Below are 26,265 nucleotides of genomic sequence, written 5' to 3'. Positions count from 1 at the left end.
ACTAGAGATGAGCGAGCACCCAAATGCTCGGGTCCGCGTTACTCGAGTCGAGCTTTTCGTAAAATTCGAGAGCTCTACTCCAGTAACGAACCCCATTGACTACAATGGGAGACTCGAGCATTTTTGTATGTGGGACGCCGGGTGCCGAGCTTTTTTTTTCGGTTTGCCTCTCTCCCCTGCCAGACAAAAAATTTGCCAATGACGTGTGCTGTGTCGCAGCAGGGAGGGGCCAAAACAGGCACGTCACAGCGGGGAGGAGCCAAAAACTGGGGCGGAGTCGAACACGGCTTGATGCTCGTAATGAGCACCATCGAGTACGCTAATACTCGAACGAGCACCAAGCTCGGCAGAGTATGTTCGCTCGACTCTAGCTATTACAGCGCACACTCACAGGGGTGTAAGCGCACTGCAGGCAGCCGGGTACATATGGGACGCATTTTCGCAACCGATCATTGCTTAAACCCATATATGTCACCCGCTCACGCAGCTTTTTGTGCGCACAAGTACACTGCGTATTTCTGCATGCAAAAAAAAAAAAAAAAATGCACACAAGGTCGCAGGTATTCGCTGCACGTTTCCTCCGTATTCGCGCCTGTTGCGGTAATACGCCCCAAAATAGGCCATGCAGCGTATTTCCCCTCCCCGCATGAAAAATTACGCTTGTTTGAACGAACCCCGTGAAATTAACGGGTTCTATTCACTGCATAACACACTGCGCGGCCGCCCTCGTGTGAATGAGCCCCTAGAATTGCCAGGCCGTAGACAAGTTGTTTCTTATCACATGTCTGGACACTGATATGACTGCACTATTTTACAGTCTGGAGGGGGCTATGTCGCGTCCTGCTACACCCTGCACGTCAGGGGGGCACAGAGCTGAGAGACCAGGGCATTCTGGGCACTGCCAAGAGGATAACACTCGCGGTGACGTCATCCACGCTGCGACCACTACTCCGCTCATGACGTGGCCACGCGCGACGTTGCGTCTTTTTTTCTTCTTCTTGTGAAACTTTATTGAGAGACACACAACAATCACAATGTAAAAGTCGGACCGACAGAGCCGGCGTGTGTGGGAAGTGTCGTTGGTGGAGGTGAGCGGAGGCTGCGGCTGGAGTCCCGCGGCCAGCGCGGTAGTTTGCCTTGTTTCTCGTTCTAAAATGATTGTATATGTGCCAGTGTGTGGTGGTGGGCACAGCTGGTGACTGGTGCTATGTGCCCTCTGTGCAGCTTGTAGCAGGTGGCAGGCGTGTCCCTTTTGTACCTCACCTGTAAGGTTGCACAGCAGGTGGCTCGACAGTACGTGACCCCAGAGCCGATCACCCGACAGTAGGTGACTGCAGCTCTTCTCCCCCAGCAGGTGACCCCCGACAGTAGGTGACTGCAGCTCTTCTCTCCCAGCAGGTGACCCCGACAGTAGGTGACTGCAGCTCTTCTCCCCCAGCAGGTGACCCCGACAGTAGGTGACTGCAGCTCTTCTCTCCCAGCAGGTGACCCCGACAGTAGGTGACTGCAGCTCTTCTCTCCCAGCAGGTGACCCCGACAGTAGGTGACTGCAGCTCTTCTCTCCCAGCAGGTGACCCCGACAGTAGGTGACCGCAGCACTTCTCTCCCAGCAGGTGACCCCGACAGTAGGTGACCGCAGCACTTCTCTCCCAGCAGGTGACCCCGACAGTAGGTGACTGCAGCTCTTCTCCCCCAGCAGGTGACCCCGACAGTAGGTGACTGCAGCTCTTCTCCCCCAGCAGGTGACCCCGACAGTAGGTGACTGCAGCTCTTCTCCCCCAGCAGGTGACCCCGACAGTAGGTGACTGCAGCTCTTCTCTCCCAGCAGGTGACCCTGACAGTAGGTGACTGCAGCGCTTCTCCCCCAGCAGGTGACCCCGACAGTAGGTGACTGCAGCTCTTCTCTCCCAGCAGGTGACCCCGACAGTAGGTGACTGCAGCTCTTCTCTCCCAGCAGGTGACCCCGACAGTAGGTGACTGCAGCTCTTCTCTCCCAGCAGGTGACCCCGACAGTAGGTGACTGCAGCTCTTCTCTCCCAGCAGGTGACCCCGACAGTAGGTGACTGCAGCTCTTCTCTCCCAGCAGGTGACCCCGACAGTAGGTGACTGCAGCGCTTCTCTCCCAGCAGATGACCCCGACAGTAGGTGACTGCAGCGCTTCTCTCCCAGCAGGTGACCCCGACAGTAGGTGACTGCAGCGCTTCTTTCCCAGCAGGTGACCCTGACAGTAGGTGACTGCAGCTCTTCTCTCCCAGCAGGTGACCCCGACAGTAGGTGACTGCAGCTCTTCTCCCCCAGCAGGTGACCCCGACAGTAGGTGACTGCAGCTCTTCTCCCCCAGCAGGTGACCCCGACAGTAGGTGACTGCAGCTCTTCTCCCCCAGCAGGTGACCCCGACAGTAGGTGACTGCAGCTCTTCTCTCCCAGCAGGTGACCCCGACAGTAGGTGACCGCAGCACTTCTCTCCCAGCAGGTGACCCCGACAGTAGGTGACTGCAGCTCTTCTCCCCCAGCAGGTGACCCCGACAGTAGGTGACTGCAGCGCTTCTTTCCCAGCAGGTGACCCCGACAGTAGGTGACTGCAGCGCTTCTTTCCCAGCAGGTGACCCTGACAGTAGGTGACTGCAGCTCTTCTCCCCCAGCAGGTGACCCCGACAGTAGGTGACTGCAGCTCTTCTCCCCCAGCAGGTGACCCCGACAGTAGGTGACTGCAGCGCTTCTCCCCCAGCAGGTGACCCCGACAGTAGATGACTGCAGCTCTTCTCCCCCAGCAGGTGACCCCGACAGTAGGTGACTGCTATGCTTCTCTACCAGCAGGTGACCCCGACAGTAGGTGACTGCAGCTCTTCTCTCCCAGCAGGTGACCCTGACAGTAGGTGACTGCAGCTCTTCTCCCCCAGCAGGTGACCCCGACAGTAGGTGACTGCAGCTCTTCTCCCCCAGCAGGTGACCCCGACAGTAGGTGACTGCAGCTCTTCTCCCCCAGTAGGTGACCCCGACAGTAGGTGACTGCAGCTCTTCTCCCCCAGTAGGTGACCCCGACAGTAGGTGACTGCAGCTCTTCTCTCCCAGCAGGTGACCCCGACAGTAGGTGACTGCAGCTCTTCTCCCCCAGTAGGTGACCCCGACAGTAGGTGACTGCAGCTCTTCTCCCCCAGCAGGTGTCCCCGACAGTAGGTGACTGCTATGCTTCTCTACCAGCAGGTGACCCCGACAGTAGGTGACTGCAGCTCTTCTCTCCCAGCAGGTGACCCTGACAGTAGGTGACTGCAGCTCTTCTCCCCCAGAAGGTGACCCCAACAGTAGGTGACTGCAGCTCTTCTCCCCCAGCAGGTGACCCCGACAGTAGGTGACTGCAGCGCTTCTCTCCCAGCAGGTGACCCCACAGTAGGTGACTGCCGCGCTTCCCTCCGCCAGTGGGTGACTGCCGCGCTTCCCTCCGCCAGTGGGTGACTGCCGCGCTTCCCTCCGCCAGTGGGTGACTGCCGCGCTTCCCTCCGCCAGTGGGTGACTGCCGCGCTCCCCTCCCCCAGTGGGTGACTGCCGCGCTTCCTTACAGCTTATAGCACAAAACACATTCACCTTAGAGGAGTCACATTCGCCCCACGCAGACAGGTGGGGTTTCCCTCCCCCACATTCTGACATTACATTCGTTGCCCGAAAGATGGAAGGCGGCTTCATCACTAAACACTGAGGTTGGATTGCCATACGGCGTATTCCCTGCTGAAATCTCGCGGTTAGGCTGCTTCAAAACCTGTGGTATTTAGACGCCGGTTTTGGAGCGGCTTGACCTTACGCTTTTCCGTTGTGGCCGGTGCTCCCATAGAGAAGAGCATGGCCGCAATGGAAAAGAATTCGCATGCTGTGGCTGGCGAATTCACGCCGCAGCGCCGGCTTTGCCGCGATGGATTCACCGTCCCATCTGGATGAGATTTCTGAGAAATCTTGTCTACATGGCTGGCTATTTCCGGGATTAGCGGCCGCAGACAGATTCGCCGCTGCTAAATTCCGGACGAAATCTCCGTGGCAAATCCGGCCCATGTGAACCCAGCCTGAAGATTCTATGAAACCATCGCTGTCCATACGAGCTTGCAGAGTCTTGCAGAGAGAACGTCTCCTCGCCTTCTTGTCCGGTTTCCAGGCTGGGAACAGTTATAATCTGTAGGAAGAACGATGAGATACATGCAAAAAAAGGTGTATTAAAGGGGTTGTCCCGCTCCGAAACAGGTTTTTTTTTTTTCAATAGGCGCGAGACAAACCCAATGCATGGGTTAAAAAAAAACAAAAAACGTTTAGTACTTACCCGAATCCCCGCGCTGCGGCGACTTCTTACTTACCTTACCAAGATGGCCGCCGGGATCTTCACCCACGATGCACCGCGGGTCTTCTCCCATGGTGCACCGTGGGCTCTGTGTGGTCCATTGCCGATTCCAGCCTCCTGATTGGCTGGAATCGGCACACGTGACGGGGCGGAGCTACGAGGACAAGCTCTCCGGCACGAGCGGCCCCATTCAACACAGAGAAGACCGGACTGCGCAAGCGCGTCTAATCGGGCGATTAGACGCTGAAGATTAGACGGCACCATGGAGACGGGGACGCCAGCAACGGAGCAGGTAAGTGAATAACTTCTGTATGGCTCATAATTAATGCACAATGTATATTACAAAGTGCATTACTATGGCCATACAGAAGTGTATACCCCCACTTGCTTTCGCGGGACAACCCCTTTAACATTTCAATCTGCATTGCTGCATTTGTTTTATTTTTCCGGTAACGTAACTCCATGAAGTTTTTTCTTTTTTTTGTGGGGAGAGTTGTAGCTTTTATTGCCACCATTTTGAGGTACCTACCTTCGCTTACTGACTGGGTCCACACGGAGGCTGATTTACACTTTGCTGCTACTGTAAATGCTGCAGGATTCCAGTGCAAATTTGCGGAATTCCACAGCACATCCGCCTTGTCTGGACCCCTAAGTTTTACAAATTGCTGAAGGGATTGGTAGAAGTGAAAACCGCTGTGTGTGTCACTATACCGCATTGCCTGCAGCCAGGCACCTTCTCACTTTACAGCAATGCTGCACAATTTCCATTGACGTCAGTTACTATGTTGTGGAAAGGGTCGTTCCAGAACAAGTCACTTAAAGGGGTTGTCTCATGAAAGCAAGTGGGTCTATACACTTCTGTATGGCCATATTAATGCACTTTGTAATATACATCGTGCATTAATTATGAACCATACAGAAGTTATTCACTTACCTGCTCCGTTGCTAGCGTCCCCGTCGCCATGGATCCGTCTAAATTCGCTGTCTTCTGGCGTTTTTAGACGCGCTTGCGCAGTCCGGTCTTCTCCCTGGTGAATGGGGCCGCTCGTGCCGGAGAGCTGGTCCTCGTAGCTGCGCCCCGTCACGTGTGCCGATTCCAGCCAATCAGGAGGCTGGAATCGGCAATGGACCGCACAGAGCCCACGGTGCAGCATGGGAGAAGACCCGCGGTGCATCGTGGGTGAAGATCCCGGCGGCCATCTTAGTAAGGTAAGGAAGAAGTCGCCGCAGCGCGGGGATTCGGGTAAGTACTAAACAGGTTTTTTTTTTTTTTTTAACACATCCCTTGGGTTTGTCTCGCGCCGAATGGGGGGCCTATTGAATTAAAAAAAAACCCGTTTCGGCGTGAGACAACCCCTTTAAGGTTCGCTTACTGACCGGGTCCACACGGAGGCTGATTTACACTTTGCTGCTACTGTAAATGCTGCAGGATTCCAGTGCAAATTCGCGGAATTCCACAGCACATCCGCCTTGTCTGGACCCCCAAGTTTTACAAATTGCTGAAGGTATTGGTAGAAGTGAAAACCGCTGTGTGTGTCACTATACCGCATTGCCTGCAGCCAGGCACCTTCTCACTTTACAGCAATGCTGCACAATTTCCATTGACGTCAGTTACTATGTTGTGGAAAGGGTCGTTCCAGAACAAGTCACTTAAAGGGGTTGTCCCATGAAAGCAAGTGGGGTTATACACTTCTGTATGGCCATATTAATGCACTTTGTAATGTACATCGTGCATTAATTATGAGCCATACAGAAGTTATTCACTTACCTGCTCCGTTGCTAGCGTCCCCCTCGCCATGCATCTGTCTAAAATCGCCGTCTCCTGGCGATTTTAGACGCGCTTGCGCTGTGCGGTCTTCTGTGCGGTGAATGGGGCCGCTCGTGCCGGAGAGCTGGTCCTCGTAGCTCCGCCCCATCACGTGTGCCGATTCCAGGCAATCAGGAGTCTGGAATCGGCAATGGACCGCACAGAGCCCATGGTGCACCATGGGAGAAGACCCGCGGTGCATCGTGGGTGAAGATCCCGGCGGCCATCTTAGTAAGGTAAGGAAGAAGTCGCCGCAGCGCGGGGATTCGGGTAAGTAATAAATGTTTTTTTTTTTTAACACATGCATTGGGTTTGTCTCGCGCCGAACGGGAGGCCTATTGAAAAAAAAAAAAAAAACCTGTTTCGGCGCGGGACAACCCCTTTAAGGCGTAACACCCGGCTATCACAGATTTTTACAAAACTTTGCTTATTTGTTACCAGTATAACCATTTTCAAAAGGCCACCAAGAACCATAATTTTTGATAAATCAGATCTCTGAAAGTATTTGGCATAAGAAGACGTCCTTCAGCACTCCTAGAAGATGTAATAAGAACTTGACCTTTGTTGCGTATTCCTTAAAAGCATCTTTACAGGAGCAGAGAGAGAAAACAAGGAACTCTACGTGTTTCAAGCCTTATACTCTGGGCTCTTCCTTGTTTTCCCTCTCTGCTCCTGTAAAGATGCCTGTAAGGAATACACAAGAAAGGTCAACTTATTACGTCTTATTTGAGTGTCGGAGGAAATCTTGTTTTTTGAAATTGGAAGAGGATCCTGCTGCCGCTGAAGCGGCTTCTCATTCTTTATGCCGTACATTTTTTAGGATTGAGTCCGGTGCGGGGAGCTGCTTCTGTATATTCTTTGGAACGTAGGGAGGCGTACAGGGCCTCATTCTCTTCATAATAATAGGTCAGTTCCTAACATATTTTTCGTAACAAGTTAAAGCAAAATTGGAACAAACATTTAAAAAAATTGACGTTTCTTACCCTGAAATTTAAAGGGATTGTCTCGTGAAATCAAGTGGGGTTCAGCACTTCTGTATGGCTATATTAATGCACTTTGTAATATACATCGTGCATTAATTATGAGCCATACAGAAGTTATTCACTTACCTGTTCCGTTGCTGGCGTCCTCGTCTCCATGGTGCCATCTAATTTCAGCGTCTAATCGCCCGATTAGACGCGCTTGCGCAGTCCGGTCTTCTCCCTGGTGAATGGGGCCGCTCGTGCCGGAGAGCTGCTCCTCGTAGCTCCGCCCAGTCACGTGTGCCGATTCCAGCCAATCAGGAGGCTGGAATCGGCAATGGACCGCACAGAGCCCACGGTGCACCATGGGAGAAGACCCGCAGTGCATCGTGGATGAAGATCCCGGCGGCCATCTTGGTAAAGGAAGAAAGAAGTCGCCGCAGCGCGGGGATTCGGGTAAGTAATAAACTTTTTTTTTTTTTAACCCATCCCTTAGGTTTGTCTCGCGCCCCGAACGGGGGGCCTATTGAAAAAAACTCGTTTTGGCGTGAGACAACCCCTTTAAGGAAGGCGCTCTTTGTAGTTTTCAGAAATAAACTTCCTGACCTCTTACCGACAACATAACCCTTCATTAACGATGACGGCAGGTGATTTAGCTGCCGGGTGATTTAACCTCAGCCGAGGCTCAATGGAAGCGATACAAGCAGATTGCAGTCGGTTGGTCAGGGAGCATGTTATCAGGAGAAGTACAGAGGGGTTCGGTTTAGGGGATGTGGTAGGCCTCCCTGAATGAATGACATAGTTGTCATTAAACGGTCACTGTGAAGATTTTTTTTTATTTCACCTCTTACGAAAAGCAAAATCTTCCTGCACTTAATTACCGAGATCCAAATCCTCAAAAATGATGGTTCTCAGTGACCTTCAAAAATCCCTCTCTCCTTCCCTGGTATTTCTTGACCTGATGGGTCTGAAAACTGAGACTTTTATATACAACATTCCAGCAACGAACAAAAGTGTGAAAAATCAAGAGATGATCGGTTGTCGCCCCCCCCCCCCCCCCCCCCCTCTTGGCTCACTTGGAATGACCCCTCTATAGTCGTTCCTGTGTTTTTGCAACATTGTAATTAAATACTACTGGCCCTTTAATAATTGACACAATGATCACAGTGACTCGGGCCCGGACTGGTGGAGACCACAGAACTTCCTGCGGCCCTTCTGACCAGTCCACCGATGTCCTGAGATGAGAGCCGCCGGACCTGATTGATCCAGAGGAGGGTCAGCTCACAGGAGCGTATGATCACAGCGTATTACACGTAATGTACTGTACCCATACATTCTTCTTCTGGATCTTCAGGCCCGGCAGTTTTTCGTGTGGAATACTGTACCAATTTCCTCTAGGCCCCCTTGTTTCTGCTCACACGAATTGCGCAAAATACAAGAAAAATCACCGCATGATCTATCTACACGTGTAATACACGCCAAGATGGCGCATGGCGGCACGCCACAGGTACGCATGTCATTGGGTGCTCACGCATGTGTCTCTCGCCCAGCACGCCAAGGAATCCACACCGTGCTTTCCCACCCAAAATAAGAGCTGAAGAGCGTGCAAGGGGGCAGGGAAATTGGATTGGAAAGGGTTAAAGGGCTTATCCAGACCCTCTCCTCTCCCAAATGATCTGCTATTGGGCTTGGAGGTGGGACAGTGTCCGATGCCCAGCAAGCATAGTGCATGCGTCCTATGACAGATTAGGCGGGAGAGAGGGGCTGGACCCATTTAAAGGGAATCGGTCATGTTAAGTACACAGCGCCATCTGCAGGCAGCATGTAGTAGCGCAGACTTGTGGTTCTGCGGGACAAGTGCAGCCTATAACTTGCTCCTTGCAGACGGGACTGCAGGTTTAAGGCGACGGCTCCTCTTTAGAGAGATGAGATGTGTATCTCTTCCCGGGATTGGATATAACGTGTATTCCTTCTGTCGTCTCCCCAGCATCATGGATCCCGCACTCTTGAGAGATCGGGAACTCTTCAAGAAGAGAGCGTTGAACACTCCTGCAGTGGAAAGACGTTCTGCCGCATCTGAGTCTTCCAAGAAGAAGAAGGCCAAGCTTGATGTAGGTGGGACATCCAGTTCCAAGCAGAACTCAGGTTAGTGCGTCTGAATATCCCCTGACGGGATCTCCGCATACACCTCCATGTAACCCTTTGGGGGGATTTATCCACTTGGTGTAAAAAGAAAAAAAAAGTCCCAAAACTCTGGCTCCAGCAGTGCTTGCACAAACCGTTTGCGACCTGTTGACAGCCATGTCGCTATACACCACTGTCTGTGAAGAAGGGGCCTGGCTGAGACATAAACTTGTTTAAAGGGAATCTGTCCCTAGGTTTTTGCTGCCCTGCCTGTGTGCAGCATGAACGAGGGACCCGGTTCCAGCGATGACCCACACTTTATCGGCTTTTACAAACGGAGGGTGTAATCCACTCCACTATGTGAACACACCCTGTATTATTACGCTGCTGCTCCCCCCCACTAACCTGCCACTGATTGACAGCTTTATCCCTAATAACAGTATAGTAAGAAGGCTGTCAATCAGTGGCGGGAGGGAAGTCTGCAGCTCGTGGATACAAGGACTCCAGGCTGCAGCTTCTTAAGGCAGCGATTGCCTGGCTGGTAGTCACATCAGAAGGCCGGTGCCGCTACGGTTTTCATGGTCCTTTTGCGATCAGCACTAGACAGGTGTATGGAGGAATTGTTGAAGGGTCTTCAGAGATGCGGTAAGATGGCCCAGCCAGGGGACGGAGGAAGCTGTGTGGCGTCTGTGGTTATACTGGGTGCTACGTTTAGGGTTTGTATTGGTTCGTGGGAGTCAATGATCTGCAGTTTTTCTGGTTCTGTATGTACTGTGGGGTTTGGTGGGGATTCTGGGCTATAGGGGTCTGTATTTATACTGGGGTCTGTACTTATCCCCTTCCTGATCCGCGTACGGCTACATGAGTCCACTCCATACAAGGTGGGTATTGGCTGTCTCTGACAGTTGACACCCGCATGCACTAGCTATGTTTGGAGATAACTCTGTTTGCTGTCCTGACAGCGGCATTTAAATGCCCCGATTGGCTTCCCCCACAGTGAGATCACGGGGGTGCTGTCTGGGTGTCATGGCAGCCTGGGACCTTCTGAAGGCCCCAAGAGTTGCTATGATTGTTTGTTAATACAATGCCGGTAAAAATGCAGTATGATGCAATACCATGGCATTGCATTATACTGTATAAGTGATCAAACAATCGCAGGTTCAAGTCCCCTATGGGGACTAAAACAAAAGTAAAGTAAAAATAAGGTCAAACCAAGACACACACCACGAGAAATGCACATACAAAAAAAAATCCCCTCGTGTTCTACCTTGGTGTGTATTACACACTCATACGCGCCAAGATAGCGCATGGGGATTGTTGGCACGCACCCGGTTATGCCCCTGTGAGAGAGGCCCTAGATTAGCAGTGTATGGAAGAAGGGCGATGCACACTGGGTAAGTTGAGGATCTCCCTGATGTAACGACTGCAAAGTACGGTCACTAATTCGCCCCCCCTTCCCAAACTTTACCCCTTGTTTTGCTCCTACTAAGACCCATTTAGACATTCTTATACTAGTTTTTAATGAGCGCGACAATCGTAACGTTTAACCCCTTAGTGACGAAGCCTGTTTGCGCCTTAGTGACGGAGCCAAATTTTGGAAATCTGCCGTGTGTCACTTAACATATCCTAACTCCGTGAAGGCTTTACATATCCAAGTGATTCTGACATTGTTTTTTCGCTACATGTTGTACTTCATTTAGGTGGTAAAAATAGACCCATAGAATTTGTGTATATTTATTAAAAACCAAAATTACCCCAAAATGGGAAAATTTTGAAAAAATTGTCATTTTTTTTCACGTTTTCAACTGTAATATCTCAAATATGTGCAAACATACTGTACAAATTTTTGCTCAGATATATATTTCCATCTGTTCACTTTATTCTGGATGCAAGTTTGAAAAACTTTGTTTTTTTTTTTAACCATTTAGGAGACGTACAAATTTAACATTACTTATCAACATTTTGAGGAACGCTTTATTTTCCGGCACCAAGCCAAGATTGTAAAGGCTCATAGGTGTCAGAATTATAGATAACCCCACAAATGAGCCCATTTTAAAAACTACACCCCTTAGTGTATTCACTGAGGGGGGGGGGGGGTCAGGAGTATTTTGACCCCACAGTTTCTTTTCAGGAATTAATGCAATTTAGAGTTAAAAAAAAAAAAAAAATTCATATTTTTGCAAATACGTAATTTTTAACACAGAATTTTTTTCTATAGTGCACATGAAAACGAGGATTTACACCTCAAAATGCATACCCCTGTTTGTTTGTCCCGTGTTTAGAAACATACCCACTGTGGCCCTAATCTTCTGTCCGTATGCACAACGGGGCCCAAACTGGAAGGAGCAGCGGGTGGTTTTCAGAACAGACATTTTGGTTGAAGGTGTTTCAGGCCCCATTGCCCACTTATAGAACCCGTGAGCGACCAAAACGATATAGAACCCCCACAAATGACCCCATTTTAAAAACTAGACCCCTTAACGCATTTATCTAGCGGTGTACTGCGTATTTTGACCCCACAGTTTTTAAATGAATCGAAGCAAAGCAGAAGGAAAAAATTACGATTTTTGTTTTTTTGGCAATTATGTAATTTTAAAAATAGTTTTTTTTGTACAGCATACATAGGAATGAAGACTTTCAGTCCAAAACGTATACCCCCATTTGTCCCGTGTTCAGAAACATATGCATTGTGGCTCTAATCTTCTGTCTGGATGCACAACGGGGCCCAAAGTGAATGGAGCGTCAAACTCTAACTGTCTTTTGACTTTTACGTGACTGCCATTATCCATTGGATAATGGCGATCACGTGACCGTAGACCGCTCACCGCGGCCCCCCGTGACATCTCTAAGCTCTTGGCTACTTTTAGTAGCCAGGAGCAAGGAGATTTTAAATTTTCTCTTGCCCTCCCCAGCTTCAGCGCTTGCGTCCGCCATTTTGGCGACGGGCGCATGCGCCAAAACTGGGGGAAGGTCCACAGATAAGGATCCCTCAGGGGACATCGCCGGTGGCCTTATTTAAGTAATTTCACCTCCCCTCACGGATCCGATCCGTGATGGGAGGTGAAAATTGAGCTTTTTTTTACTTTTACGTGATCGCCGTTATCCATTGGATAACGGCGATCACGTGACTGGGAAACTCGTATCGTGGCCGCCCATGAAATCTCCAGGCTCTTGGCTACATTTAGTAGCCAGGTGCGGGGAGATTTTAAATTACCGCGCCAATCTGCGGCTTTTGCGCCGGCTTGCGCAGACGTCGGCGGCAGTGCCGGGGAGAAGACAGAAGGATCCGGACGCTGCGGAGGACCGGGGGTGAGTACTCTCAGCTCCTCTTACGGATCCGATCCGTAAGGGGAGCTGAAACTTTAATTGTTTTTAACTCTGCATTGACTTTAACGCGATCGCTGGTATCTGGTGGATACCGGCGATCGCGTGACCAGGGGTGGGGTGCCGCAGCCCGGGATGACAGCTCCATGCTGTCGGCTACCTCCGGTAACCGGCAGCATGGAGCTATCACGTCCTGAGCCTGCAGGGCTGTCATTCATTGCACAAAAAAAAAAAACTCAGGTGCGCGCAAATGTGTGAAGGAACCCTAACTCCTGTGGTCTGGGGGGTGATGTGGGGGGGGGAGGTATGGTGATCTCCTGAACACTTGGTTATAATGTAGCGCAGTCATAGACTAATAACAGAACGGCGTATTTTGGTGAAGTTACCACTTAGTATAATGTCGTATTCTTGGTATTGGGTTACATTGGCGCACACGGCCTACGGTATCAGTTGCTCTCCAAGTAGCTGACTTGTGCGAGACATTATATTACTGCCGTATAGTCTTTATTAGGGTTCTTGGATTAATACTGTGACAAATCATGTGACCTTTATGCCAATATCACGCCCGTGGATGCATCAACCAAGTCTCAAAAATAAGTTACATCATTTCATATAACCTGGCAAACCAGCTGAATAGACTCATCATGTTCCACTATGACCGTGCACCCCGCAACAAAACTAGGAAGGGTCCATGGCAAGACGACTTGGAAGGGTATCTAAACAATTCACATGGAGGAGTGGAGTAGATTGTGGGCGGCCCAAGGAGAAATGTGAAAGCAGTTGACATCCGCTCACGAATTGTCCTCTGAACCAAAGAGCGGGTCATCCTCCGCCGGGGGCCGAGGCTACACCACTTCGGTTTTCCGCTTCTTCATGCTGCTCATTAGCGCTCTTACCGGGTTCGGTTCGTTCTCCAGATCTTTGACTGTCTTGTGTTTGGCGCAACAGCAGCAGTCCAGCATTTCGTAAAGGAAGGCCAGCAGGACCAGAGATAGAACAGTCAGGATAAACAGCACCAAGATTACAAAACAAGCCGTGTTCCAGCCATCGTGGAAGGGATAGATCTTCTGGACCTGGAACCCAACTTGCTGCTGGATCAGGGTGGTCTCGTTTTTCCAGGAGCCAAGAGATGACATCTTGTTAGGCACTCTTCAGGGAGTCACTGCAAGAAATGGCGAGATCACTGAACACTGCAAGAAATGGCGAGATCACTGAACACTGCAAGAAATGGCGAGATCACTGAACACTGCAAGAAATGGCGAGATCACTGAACACTGCAAGAAATGTCGAGATCACTGAACACTGCAAGAAATGGCGAGATCACTGAACACTGCAAGAAATGGCGAGATCACTGAACACTGCAAGAAATGGCAAGATCAATGTACCCGTAGAGTAGACGCTCTGCCGAAGACCTGAATCTAGGCCAGATTTAAAGGGGTTGTCTCACGCCGAAACGGTTTTTTTCTTTTTCAATAGGCCCCCCGTTCGGCGCGAGAAAAACCCAAGGGATGGGTTAAAAAAACCAAAACGTTTAGTACTTACCCGAATCCCCGCTCTGCGGCGACTTCTTACTTACCTTACCAAGATGGCCGCCGGGATCTTCACCCACGATGCACCGCGGGCCTTCTCCCATGGTGCACCGTGGGCTCTGTGCGGTCCATTGCCGATTCCAGCCTCCTGATTGGCTGGAATCGGCACACGTGACGGGGCGGGGCTACGAGGACCAGCTCTCCGGCACGAGCGGCCCCATTCACCACGGAGAAGACCGCACAGCGCAAGCGCGTCTAAAATCGCCAGAAGACGGCGAATTTAGACGGCGCCATGGAGACGGGGACGCTAGCAACGGAGCAGGTAAGTGAATAACTTCTGTATGACTCATAATTAATGCACGATGTATATTACAAAGTGCATTAATATGGCCATACAGAAGTACTGAACCCCACTTGATTTCATGAGACAACCCCTTTAATTCCCTTACATCTTATAGCTTATTGGTCACCTTTGTCTGAGATCATCCCACTAGAAGATCGGTTGGCCTCGAAATTCGTAGTGAAAATCCGAAACATAAATTGACATACTGCGGATGTAAGATCCGCACTGCGGGACGGTTTACGTTGTGGATTTTCTTTTCACAGCATGTGGATGGAATTTCCTCAAATGTCATCCACGTCGCTGGAATCGGGGAAACGCTGGAGATTTTCTTGCAGGCAATTCTACTGTCTTGCATATGCACGGAACAGTATGCAGGACAGAGCTCCGACTTCGCAGTGCTGTCTTGCATATGCACGGAACAGCATGCAGGACAGAGCTCCGACTTCGCAGTGCTGTCTTGCATGTGCACGGAACAGTATGCAGGACAGAGCTCCGACGTCGCAGTGCTGTCTTGCATGTGCACGGAACAGTATGCAGGACAGAGCTCCGACGTCGCAGTGCTGTCTTGCATGTGCACGGAACCGTATGCAGCACAGAGCTCTGACGTCGCAGTGCTGTCTTGCATGTGCACGGAACAGTATGTGGCACAGAGCTCTGACGTCGCAGTGCTGTCTTGCATGTGCACGGAACAGTATGTGGGACAGAGCTCCGACGTCGCAGTGCTGTCTTGCATGTGCACGGAACAGTATGCGGGACAGAGCTCCGACTTCGCGGTGCTGTCTTGCATGTGTTTGGAACAGTATGCAGGACAGAGCTCTGACGTCGCAGTGCTGTCTTGCATGTGCCCGGAACAGTATGCAGCACAGAGCTCCGACGTCGCAGTTCTGTCTTGCATGTGCACGGAACAGTATGCAGGCCAGAGCTCCGACTTCGCAGTGCTGTCTTGCATATGCACGGAACAGCATGCAGGACAGAGCTCCGACGTCGCAGTGCTGTCTTGCATGTGCACGGAACCGTATGCAGCACAGAGCTCTGACGTCGCAGTGCTGTCTTGCATGTGCACGGAACAGTATGTGGGACAGAGCTCCGACGTCGCAGTGCTGTCTTGCATGTGCACGGAACAGTATGCGGGACAGCGCTCCGACTTCGCGGTGCTGTCTTGCATGTGTTTGGAACAGTATGCAGGACAGAGCTCTGACGTCGCAGTGCTGTCTTGCATGTGCCCGGAACAGTATGCAGCACAGAGCTCCGACGTCGCAGTGCTGTCTTGCATGTGCACGGAACAGTATGCAGGCCAGAGCTCCGACATCGCAGTGCTGTCCTGCATGTGCACAGAACAGTATGCAGGACAGAGCTCCGACGTCGCAGTGCTGTCTTGCATGTGCACGGAACGGTGTGCAGGACAGAGCTCCGACGTTGCACTGTTGTCTTGCATGTGCACGGAACGGTGTGCAGGACAGAGCTCCGACGTCGCAGTGCTGTCTTGCATGTGCACGGAACGGTGTGCAGGACAGAGCTCCGACGTCGCAGTGCTGTCTTGCATGTGCACGGAACAGTATGCAGGACAGAGCTCCGATGTCGCAGTGCTGTCTTGCATGTGCACAGAACAGTATGCAGGACAGAGTTTGGACGTTGCAGTGCTGTCTTGCATGTGCACGGAACGGTATGCAGGACAGAGCTCTGACGTCGCAGTGCTGTCCTGCATGTGCACGGAACAGTATGCAGGACAGAGCTCAGACATTGGAGCTATTTGAGGAAATCTTAATGTTGAAGGAGGGCTGACGCTGGATTGTAAAAGGTTAATCCAGTGGAAACGAGAAAGTGCCCATTTTATCTGTTTTGCACCTCGTGTCTTAGAACTGGAGGCTTCACTTTAAAGGTGTTTTTCAGGGAAATTCTATCGATGACCTCTCCTTTTAGGATAGCTCATGAAATAGTTGATCAGCTAGGATCCGCCTCTGGAAACCCTGGACGATCAGCTGATAGGGCACCTACTGACAATGCCCCGACTTACGGGAACGGAGTGGATGCTGCTGCTCCAACCCTAGTGTAGTGGCCAGTGCTTGTAAGTGCAGACGCAGATCCCATTGATTTTAATAAGAGCCGGACCTGCAATTACAAGCATTGTCCACTACACAGGGGTCAGAGCAGCAGCTTCCACTCCGTTCCCTTGTGAGTCGCAGCTTTGACAGCAGACGCCTGATCAGCTGACGAGCCTTAGTCTTGAGTGGTAGACCCCAGCCGATCAACTAAAGGTTTGGTACCGTGTTAGCCAGTAGAGCAAAATGTGATTGTTCCCAGCAAGAGAAACCAAGTAGTCTTGTAGATATGATACCTTTTAATGGCTAACAAAAAGACATGATGTTACAGCGAGCTTTCCAACCTCTCAGGATTCTTCCTCAGGTATAGAAGAAGAAGAACCCTGAGAGGTTTGGAAAGCTTGCTGTAACATCATGTATTTTTGTTAGCCATTATAAGTTATCGTATCTACAAGATTAGTTGGTTTCTCTCACTGAGAACAATGGCCTCCAGTTGTTACATACCGGTATTGTTAACTAATGTGTTGTAAGCGGTAAACGATGGACGCCATTGGAGGTCAGTGCGGTCCGTTGGGTGCCTGGAGTATCTGTTGTACAACATATATGGCGCTGCGTCTTGGCTTCCATTATAAACAGTTCTAAACAAGTACTCTTACATGGAGGGACTAATGCTGGATAACCCAGGCAATATCAAAAAGTGTGATTTCAGGAAAGACTCAGATATGAGTCGAAATATCGCAGTTTTCGGTGAAAGTACCCCGTAATATCTACTGTAAGAGGGAATGCTGCGGTCATCCGTTTTCTGTCCATGGGATGGCTGAAGAGTGTCTTCTCAATGGAAGGCCAACTATTGAAACCAATACCGATCATGCGAATAGGAGTCCGTATCCTTAAGTTGAATGGCGTGGTGGTAGAGTGTGTGCTGCCGTATTACCTACCGTGTTTCCTCAAAAACAAGACCCTGTCTTATATTAATTTTTGCCCCAAAAGAGGAGCTAGGTCTTATTTTCGGGGGATATCTTATACTCACCTAGTAGGCTCGGTCCAGGTCCCTCCCGCTGCTCTCCGAACCTCCGACGCACTGATTGGCCAATTCATAAATCCTGCCTCCACAGCGTGGGGCCTGTGATTGGTTCTTGGACTGCTGCTCAGCCAATCAATGCAGCGCTCGATGAACCAATCACAGCCAATCTCTTCCTGGAGGTGGGATTTATGAGTCCCCTAATCAGGAAGTGAACGGCCGAGGACTGCATGAAGCACTCCAGAGCTTCGGAGAGGAGCGGGAGGGACCTGGACCGAGCCTGCTAGGTAATGTATACCACCTTTTTTTTTAGGTAATGCAGCTAGGGCTTATTTTTGGGATAGGGCTTATATTTTAAGCCGGTCATACGCTGTGATTTTCTCCGCCATGTATTACGATCCGGTCGGGTGAGCCGGCCTATCTGCTATTGGCTAAACCTTTTCATCTGTATGTATGTATGTGAGGATAGTAAATGTTTCCTCTCAGCGCTGCCCCGCGTCTGTGGGTTTTGGCGCAGGTACATCTGTATTCCACGGAGCTCCAGGTTTCTGCATATTGAGATTTAGCGCCGGCGATGGCTTTATTTTTGTGCTGTTCAGTGCATCATTGTTTGTGCCTTTTATGTGTTTTACAAAGCCGGGGCTTTAAGTGCTTCGCACCGTCCTGCTCTCCTAAATGAGGCTCATTAATTGTGGCGGCTGCCGGCGGCGGGGCCTTTATATGGAGTTTAGTAGCAAATCATTTAGTTGTGCTAAGAATGGCTTTCTTCTAACCGGCGGCGTCCCACGGAAGAGCCAGACGCACGATCCTGCTCGGGGGCGCCGCCACATGTTAATAATGATGCCTAGGTGAAGCCCATTGTGTTCGCTACAACCCATTGTTCTCCCTCCGGCGCGTTCTCCGGGGCTTTGAACCGCGATCTGCTTTTGTGTCGCAGCTACATTTACCATTTGATATATGTAATTCGTTATTTTATTGTTTTCACGTCTCGTCCGGGTGGAATGGGAAGTTTTCACCGTTTTTGGAGGACATTTTCTCATTTGTATCGGAAATGGGTCATTTAGAAGCGGATGACGCTCAGTAGAGCCGCAGTATTGTAATTCCCACTTCTCCATGCCGTACTTGTGTAGTTGATGGAATCCTCAAACTAAAGCATACATATTTTAATGGCCCGTTTTACATAAATTAGTACATGTATGAAGCTTGATCACTATAGGGGACTGCACTGCCGTCTGACTGGGACGCCTATGGATGCTCAAAGTACTGCAAAATAAAAAATCGATAGCACAAATGGTGGCCAGAAGTCTTTTTACGTCCTCATGGGGGTCATATTTTTTGATTTTTCTACAATTTACTTCTAATTAAAAATAAAAGGGAAAAAATGTATTAACCCTTTCCAATCCACTGTCTGACATCTGAAGACATTATGATTTAAGGCTGTACAGCTCCGATGTTGGAAGACGTCCGTCGGGGTTTTCTTACTGTATATTGCCAGCCTCTCTGCTGTCGGAGCCTATCCAACGTGTCACCTCATGCAGTACTAGGCTCAGCCAGCAGATAGCGCCGTTGTATAACGGCAGAAAAAGAGTAAGCCCCCTAGGAAAACCAGGATTGGAAAGGGTTAAAAAAAAGTTACACATGTTATTTTGGTAGCTTTAGGACAGTCTCACACAGCTGGATTTGAATTGCGGTAATACACAGTTCAATCAAATACATTGGATTACACAATCGCGCTCTCATTATAGCGGGTAGGCATTGAGTAACATAGAGCCCGTTGTGCTCTATGATCATGGATATACCCACAACCCATACGCAGTTACACCGTGTATAGGCTGCGGCTATCCATGGAGGCGCGGGAAATACAAAAAATGTACTGCCCATGACCGCTTGCGTGAGTGCGCAGTCATGCGCAATACAATTACACACCATACGCGGGGTCACCGGTCGGGCTCAAAGCCGGAATCCAATGCAGAATCCGACTCGCTGGTGTCAGCCTGGCCTAATTAAAATAATGATAATAGTAATAATAAATCCTGGTATAATTGCTGCAGCGTGGCGTCATTAAGGGAGGGAATCGTAATTGTATTTTTCTGTAAACAGTAAAGGGCTGATTAACATAAAGTGGAACAGTTAGAAGTCGCTGTTAATGAGCTCTGCAGATATTGTATATAAAGTACCAAATGTTACTAAAAGTCCTTCTAGAAGAGCCAAAATCCATAATATGTCCCCAAATGGACACATAATGGAGGATAGATGTGTTGGAATGATGGGAGACAAAGTCATGTCTGTTCACCCCAAGTATAATGAAAGCAAAGTTTGGTACCGTGTTAGCCAGTAGAGCAAAATGTGATTGTCCCCAGCAAGAGAAGCCAAGTAATCTTGTAGATATGATAGCTTTTAATGGCTAACAAAAATACATGATGTTACAGCGAGCTTGCGAACCAACGCAGGGTTCTTCTTCAGGCTTAAATGGAAAAGATCTGAAGAGGCATGCATATTTATACACACTTATAACATACATACTTGTGACAAGGCACAGATATGGATGTGATTGGTTCGCACTTAAAAAGAATTCTGCAACAGCAAACAAAACTTTTTATTGTCTAGGCACTGATAGCGGAGTGAAAGTTTTATGGTCACTAAGGCCTCCCTCACACAGGGCGTTTGCAAAACGCTGCCTTTTCAGCCCAGCTGAAAACGCTGCCCATTCATTTCAATGGGAGACTCAGCTAAAAAAGCCCAAAGATAGAACATGCAGCGTTTTCAGCCCTGTGTGAGCAGCCCCATTGAAATGAATGGGAGCCTTGTACAGCGTTTAGAACAGGGCTGAAAACGCTGCTGAAAGCGCCCTGCGTGAGGGAGGCCTTAATTACTGTTGGTAGGGGGGTGGGGGGGTCGTCAGGCTAGAAATGCTACAAGAGGTGCACAAACATTTTTAGCTAAACATTCACATGTTCCTCATCCAATGTTGTGTACCTGATCATATGCAGTAAATGTCCTGTTGGGGGTCTTTATGTCGGAGAAACATGTCAAAGACTGAAAGCCAGGATGAGATCTCATCGCCACACAATTAAAGAGAGAAAAAGAGAATTACCTGTGACCGAGCACTTCTCTAACCGTGGACATGACATAGGAGATATGAGAGCTTTGATATTGAAGGGTAGTTTCAAGTCACAAAACCATAGAAGAATTTGGGAATATAAATTGATAACAACCTTTGACACGCTGAATACGGGGTTCAATTGTTCCCCAGGATTTATGTGTGAATGGGAGGTGTGAGACACTTACGGCACAGATAAGACTACTGGCCTGGTGAAAACCCCCATCAGCAGTAATTTAGGGACCATAAACTTTCACTCCCTTATCAGTGTTTTTAGTTAAAAATGTTTGTGTACCTCTTGTAGCATTTCTAGCCTGACGACCTCCCCCCCCCCCCCCCCAAACAGTAATTTAGTGCAACTTTTAAGTGCAAACCAATCCCATCCATGTCATGCCTTGTCATAAGTATGTATGTTATAAGTGTGTATAAATATGCATGCCTCTTCAGATCCAATCCATTAAGCCTGAAGAAGAACCCTGCGTTGGTTCGCAAGCTCACTATTAGATCATGTATTTTTGTTAGCCATTAAAAGGTATCATATCTACAAGATTACATGGGAACAATTACATTTCACCCCAAGTGCAATGAAGATGAAGTAATATCATCCAAATCCTCCTGCCTATAAAATCAATTAACAATAATCTAATAGAAGAATTTTCAATGACCTTTAGTTTGTTTTTCTTGTTCTTTTCTGCCTTTCTGTGATTTATATACAGTACCAGTCAAAAGTTTGGACACGCTTTTTCTTAGATTTTTATGGCATTAAGGCTGCCTGTCCACAGGCGATTGATTGTTCATTGCGTTACCCATGGCGATATTCCGGCCGCGTGTAACACCATGACCGCTTTCCATAGCGCAGCCCCTAGCGTCCACGAGCGGAGAATCATAGCGAATCTCTGCTTGCAGGATATAAATCGCAGCATGCCGCAATTCTCCGCGGTGAGCTAATCTGTCAGATAGGCTGACTGCAGAGAACTGATAGCGCCCCTCCCCTCCTCCCATGCGGCGGAATATCGCTGGCGATATTCCGCAACAACCGTGGGCAGGGGGCCTTAGTAGTAAACAAGTGTTAAGCCAGACTATGTTTTAGATCTTAGATTCTCCATAGTAGCCCCCTCTTGCTTTGAGGACCGCTTTGCACACTCTTGGCATGCTCTCAATCAGCGAGGCCGTCACCTGGAATGGGTTTCCAACAGACTTGAAGAAAGTCCCTGAGGTGCTGAGTATGTCTCTGCTGCTTTTCCTTCACTCTGTGGTCAAACTCATCCTTGTCACCTGGGTCTCCTTCTCGGTCAAATAGCCCAAACATAGCCTGGAAATGTATCCAGAGCATTGTCCTGTTGAAAAACCAATGACTGTCCCAGTAAGCCCAAACTGGATGGGATGGGATGTCGCTGTGGTAGCCACGCTGGTTGTGTGCTTTGAATAAATCACCAACAGGGTCACCAGTAAAGCCCCCACACCATCACACCTTCCCCTCCACTCCATGCTTCATGGTGGGAACCACACATGTAGGAACCATCCATGGCTCACCTTTCCTGCATCTCCCAAAGACATGGCGGTTGGAACCAAAAATCTGAAATTTTGGCTCGTCAGACCAAGTACAGATTTCTGCTGGCCTATTGCCCATTCCTGGTGTTTCTTGGCCCAAACAATTCTCCTCTTCATGTTCTTCAGTAGTGGCTTTTTTGCAGCAATCCGACATAAAGGCCCGATCCTTGCAGTCCAAAGAAGACACTTGGTCTTCCTTTCCTGGGGCGATCCTCATGAGAGACGGTTTCATCATAGCGTGTGAGGGTTTTCATGACCACTTTTGAGGATAACTTCAAAATTTTTCAAAAACCTTTAGGATGGACTAGCCTTTATGTCTTAAAGTAGTGGACGTTTTTTTTTCCCTACTTGGTTGAGTGTTTTTTTCCACAATGTTGATTAGAACAGTTGAATAGGGCTGTACACTGTATGGGACTCTGTATCAAGCTGACCTCAGCACAACACAAGATCAAGAAGGCAATAGAATGTATCCCCACATAACAAAAACCACTTGTGATGGAGGCTGTACCCATCTGTGGCTGCCAGTAGCTACAGGATGTTGCCAACCATATTGGGCTAGATCGCACTTCCAATAACAGCAACGTTTGGATGGAGTCTCGGCCACAACCAACTTTTTTTGTTATGTGGGAATGCACCCTACAGAAGGCAAGGAATTCCACAAATTCACTTTCGGCAAGGCAAACCTGTTAAAGGGGTTGTCCCGCGCCGAAACGGGTTTTTTTTTTTTCAATAGCCCCCCCGTTTGGCGCGAGACAAACCCGATGCAGGAATAAAAAAAAAAACGGCCAGTACTTACCCGAATCCCTGCGCTCCGGCGACTTCTTACTTACCTTGTGAAGATGGCCGCCGGGATCTTCACCCACGGTGCACCATGCGGTGCACCGTGCGGTCCATTGCCGATTCCAGCCTCCTGATTGGCTGGAATCGGCACACGTGACGGGGCGGAGCTACGAGGAGCCGCTCTCCGGCACGAGCGGCCCCATTCAGAAAGGAAGAAGACCGGACTGTGCAAGCGCGTGTAATCGGGCGATTAGACGCTGAAAATTAGATGGCACCATGGAGACGAGGACGCCAGCAACGGAGCAGGTAAGTGAATAACTTCTGTATGGCTCATAATTAATGCACAATGTACATTACAAAGTGCATTAATATGGCCATACAGAAGTGTATAACCACACTTGCTTTCACGGGACAACCCCTTTAATTGAAAACCATTCCAGGTGATTACCCCATGAGGCTGATTGAGGAAATGCCCAGAATATACAAAGCTGTCTTCAAAGCAGGGAAGGAGGGAGGGGGCTACTTTAAAGGATCTAAAATATAAAACCTATTCTGTTTTAACCCTTTTTATACTACTTCATCGTAGTTTTCATATCTTCGAATGTAAATCTACAATGTGGAAAATAAAATGAAAAAACATTAAAAAAAGCATGGGATTCAAAAGGCGTGTCCAAACTTTTGCCTGGTACTGTGTGCACATTCTTTTTGGACTTTCTCTCTCCCGTGAGCTTGCTGGGGTTTCAGTCTCAGAATGTAAACTGTGCCCGGAGGCAGAAAAAGTGCAGATCTAGTGTAAGTCGTTGGAATCATTACACCGCCTATCTGTCATCTCAGGTAGTGGAATGAAGGAACAGAAGATGCTGGTGTAACCGCACTAGTTATAGAAGAACTGAAAGCCATTACGGTACACTATTAGTAGACCATGCAGGGAACAGGTCCTTGAAACATTACAAAGTCATATTATTTGTGATGCACTATTGGACCCCTCAGACAAATATCCATAGTCCCAAGGTACTGAGCGGCGTTGACAGCATGTGCCCGCTCAGCTGATCGGTCAGGGTCCCGAGCGATGGACCCCAGCCGATCAACTATTGATGGCCTAACCTGAGGAGAGCTCAGTAATAGCATTTTGCTGGAAAACCCATCATTAAAGTAACCTAACAAAAGGGGATTCTCCAAAGTGAGCAATCCCTTTTACTAGAGGTCAATTGGTTTCCTTTCGGCCAGTCAGCGATCATCACTCAGTTTAAAGGTGATGGGTGATGAAACATTTATTTGGGTGTAACAATAATCCATTGTATTTGGCACATCCCCCTCGTGTAAAAACGGGAGGTGCCTCCGATAATGTAAACTGGTCCATTCAAACCGCATGTAGATGGAAGGCCAGTTTGAGCACCAATCAGCTTACAGTATCCGTGCGGACAACGGTGTGCCCAGTCTCATCATCAGCAGGGGTGTTAGAAGATTATACGCCTATGTGGGAGGTGCTCACAGGACGGTTCACACCGGCGTTGGGGATTCCACTTTCCTGCTCCGTTTGGGGAGCAGGACAGGGGACTCGCCATTGCCGAACGGTTCTGTGTCTGGACAGAACTGAACAGTGCTGGGCCGACCCCATTGACTATTAAGAGGACCACCAAGCTGGCTGGCTTTTGGATGGAAGATGTGAAAACACCCTTAGCTAACTTCACACCAGTGAGTGTGATAACTGGCCGTGACTCGCAGCGCAATATTGCGCTCGCCAACATGCGATTTCCCCGAAAACGCAAGGCGTTTTTATATCAAGTCGGCCTTCGCATTACTTTGGGCAAGTAACGATCGTCCGCCGAGGCTGACGGCTGCAGCGGAGGATTGTGGAGTGTCTACCAATGGGAAGACCTCGCATCGCACTTGGGTGCATCTAGCACGTGGTGCGATGCTGCCGCCCGCCCTATTGAAAACAATGGGTGATGCGAGGGCATGCCCAAAAATAGGACCTGCAGCGTTTTTTTTTTTTTGTTTTTTTTTAAATCTCCCGTGTATGACCCCATTCAAGGGACTGGGGTTCATGTTCATTCGTCTCGCAACGCTCAAATCTCCTCTCTGTGAGGCGGGCCTCGGGCTTCTGTGCAGAATAGCGTATCTAAGCAGCAATTTTAGATTTTCTCGTCTGTAGACGGATCGGAATTTAAAGTGCGTTTTAGTCACTAAAACGAAGCAAACGGACTCCCAGGTTTGGGCTGGACGCACACAAATGATTTGGCGCACGCAATATGCAGCGAATAAACCTTATTATTTCAATGGTTCCCTTCACAGAAGCGTCTTTTTCCTGCGCATATTCGCGCAAAAAAAATACACAGCATGCGCAGGGAAGAAGCGCACATGGAACGCATTACACTAACTGCCCGTTTCAATGAATTTTTAATTTTTTTTGCATGCGCAAAAACGTACAGTAAAACATGCACGCACAACGACTCGACACCCATTGCGCAAATGTGACCGCGGCCTTAGGAGCGCAGTGATGCTTGTATAGTTAAGGCCCCAGTGTGGTGATTAGACTTGCAGTTTCATCTGATACATTGTATACATTCCACCCTTTATATGCCTAGCCCCTCAGCTTTCTGTCATGGAGACATTGTGGCCATTAGGGAGTGGCTTTGTAATTAGATCCTCAACTACAAAGTGCCAGAACGTCAGCCATAGTACAAAAAAAGGGTCAGGGGTCGCGTAGGCTCGGGGCCATGCTGGGCGAGGGGAGCGGAGCGGGATATGGCACGGATAGATGGGGCTGGTTACAAAGCTGATTCTTACTGGTTTGCAACAATGTAACAACCTTCATGTGCCGGTGAAGAAATCAGCCCGTCCATGTAATAAAGAGCTTAGAGGATGATGTAGATATGTATGAGCAACTCTGAGAGCTGACAGAATGGGGCGTGAGCCATGATGAGGAAGAAGGGGTCCATAATCCGCCTGCAGGTCCCCATCGCTGCAGCCGGGGAGGGGAGAGGATGCGATGCCCTGCCATCCCCGCTCCATCCTCCCCATCATACAGACCAAGGAGGCTGTTATTCCTCTGCACCTACCTTCCTGTGCGAGAAGCTGCTGGGCTCTGCTGTGCGGCTCGGGCTGGATGGCTCAGCACAGGGGAGATGACACAGAGCTCAGCTGCCATTGGACAGAGGAGCAGACTGCTCCACTGCTTCATTAGCATCCCAGCCCTCCACCCAGCTCCACAAGGGGAGACCGCCTGCTTTTTGGAGGATTTTTTTTTTTTTAATAATGCTCAGAGACTCTTTGAAAACTGATTATCAGAGCCGGACCCCCTCTTCATGCCTGTACGCTGTGAGCGAGGGGATTTGGGAAGAAGATGCGGTCTCTAAAGAGT

At 49.3% G+C, this 26,265-nt stretch overlaps 2 protein-coding genes across 3 annotated transcripts in view; one reads left to right on the top strand and one right to left on the bottom strand.

The window, feature by feature from the left end:
• The first annotated feature begins 1,007 nt into the window (after positions 1–1,007).
• Positions 1,008–26,265, top strand: part of GTF2E2 (general transcription factor IIE subunit 2) — a 50,369-nt gene continuing 25,111 nt past the window's right edge. Inside the window, exons 1-2 of one of the 2 annotated variants that reach the window (XM_066574312.1) lie at positions 1,008–1,088; positions 9,078–9,235. In XM_066574312.1, the coding sequence (XP_066430409.1) occupies positions 9,082–9,235 (154 nt within the window). In that variant the 5' untranslated portion in view covers positions 1,008–1,088; positions 9,078–9,081. Of the gene's footprint in view, positions 1,128–9,077; positions 9,236–26,265 lie in introns of both variants that reach the window. The other variant, XM_066574313.1, reaches the window with a different exon arrangement.
• SMIM18 (small integral membrane protein 18) lies at positions 11,169–26,069 on the bottom strand. The gene is made up of 2 exons (XM_066574921.1): positions 25,964–26,069; positions 11,169–13,700 (listed from the first exon to the last, which is right to left on the bottom strand). The coding sequence occupies exon 2, from the start codon at positions 13,672–13,674 to the stop codon at positions 13,384–13,386; it is 291 nt and encodes a 96-aa protein (XP_066431018.1). The 5' UTR covers positions 13,675–13,700; positions 25,964–26,069; the 3' UTR covers positions 11,169–13,383.

This window comes from Eleutherodactylus coqui, chromosome 7 (genome assembly GCF_035609145.1).
Source record: "Eleutherodactylus coqui strain aEleCoq1 chromosome 7, aEleCoq1.hap1, whole genome shotgun sequence".
Lineage (NCBI taxonomy): Eukaryota > Metazoa > Chordata > Amphibia > Anura > Eleutherodactylidae > Eleutherodactylus > Eleutherodactylus coqui.
The sequence above is the reverse complement of the archived record's forward strand: the minus strand, read 5'-3'. Positions and strand labels throughout refer to the sequence as shown.

Excerpts from the sequence above, each read along its gene's own strand:
- SMIM18 (XM_066574921.1), bottom strand. The coding sequence starts at position 13,674 with ATGTCATCTCTTGGCTCCTGGAAAAACGAGACCACCCTGATCCAGCAG.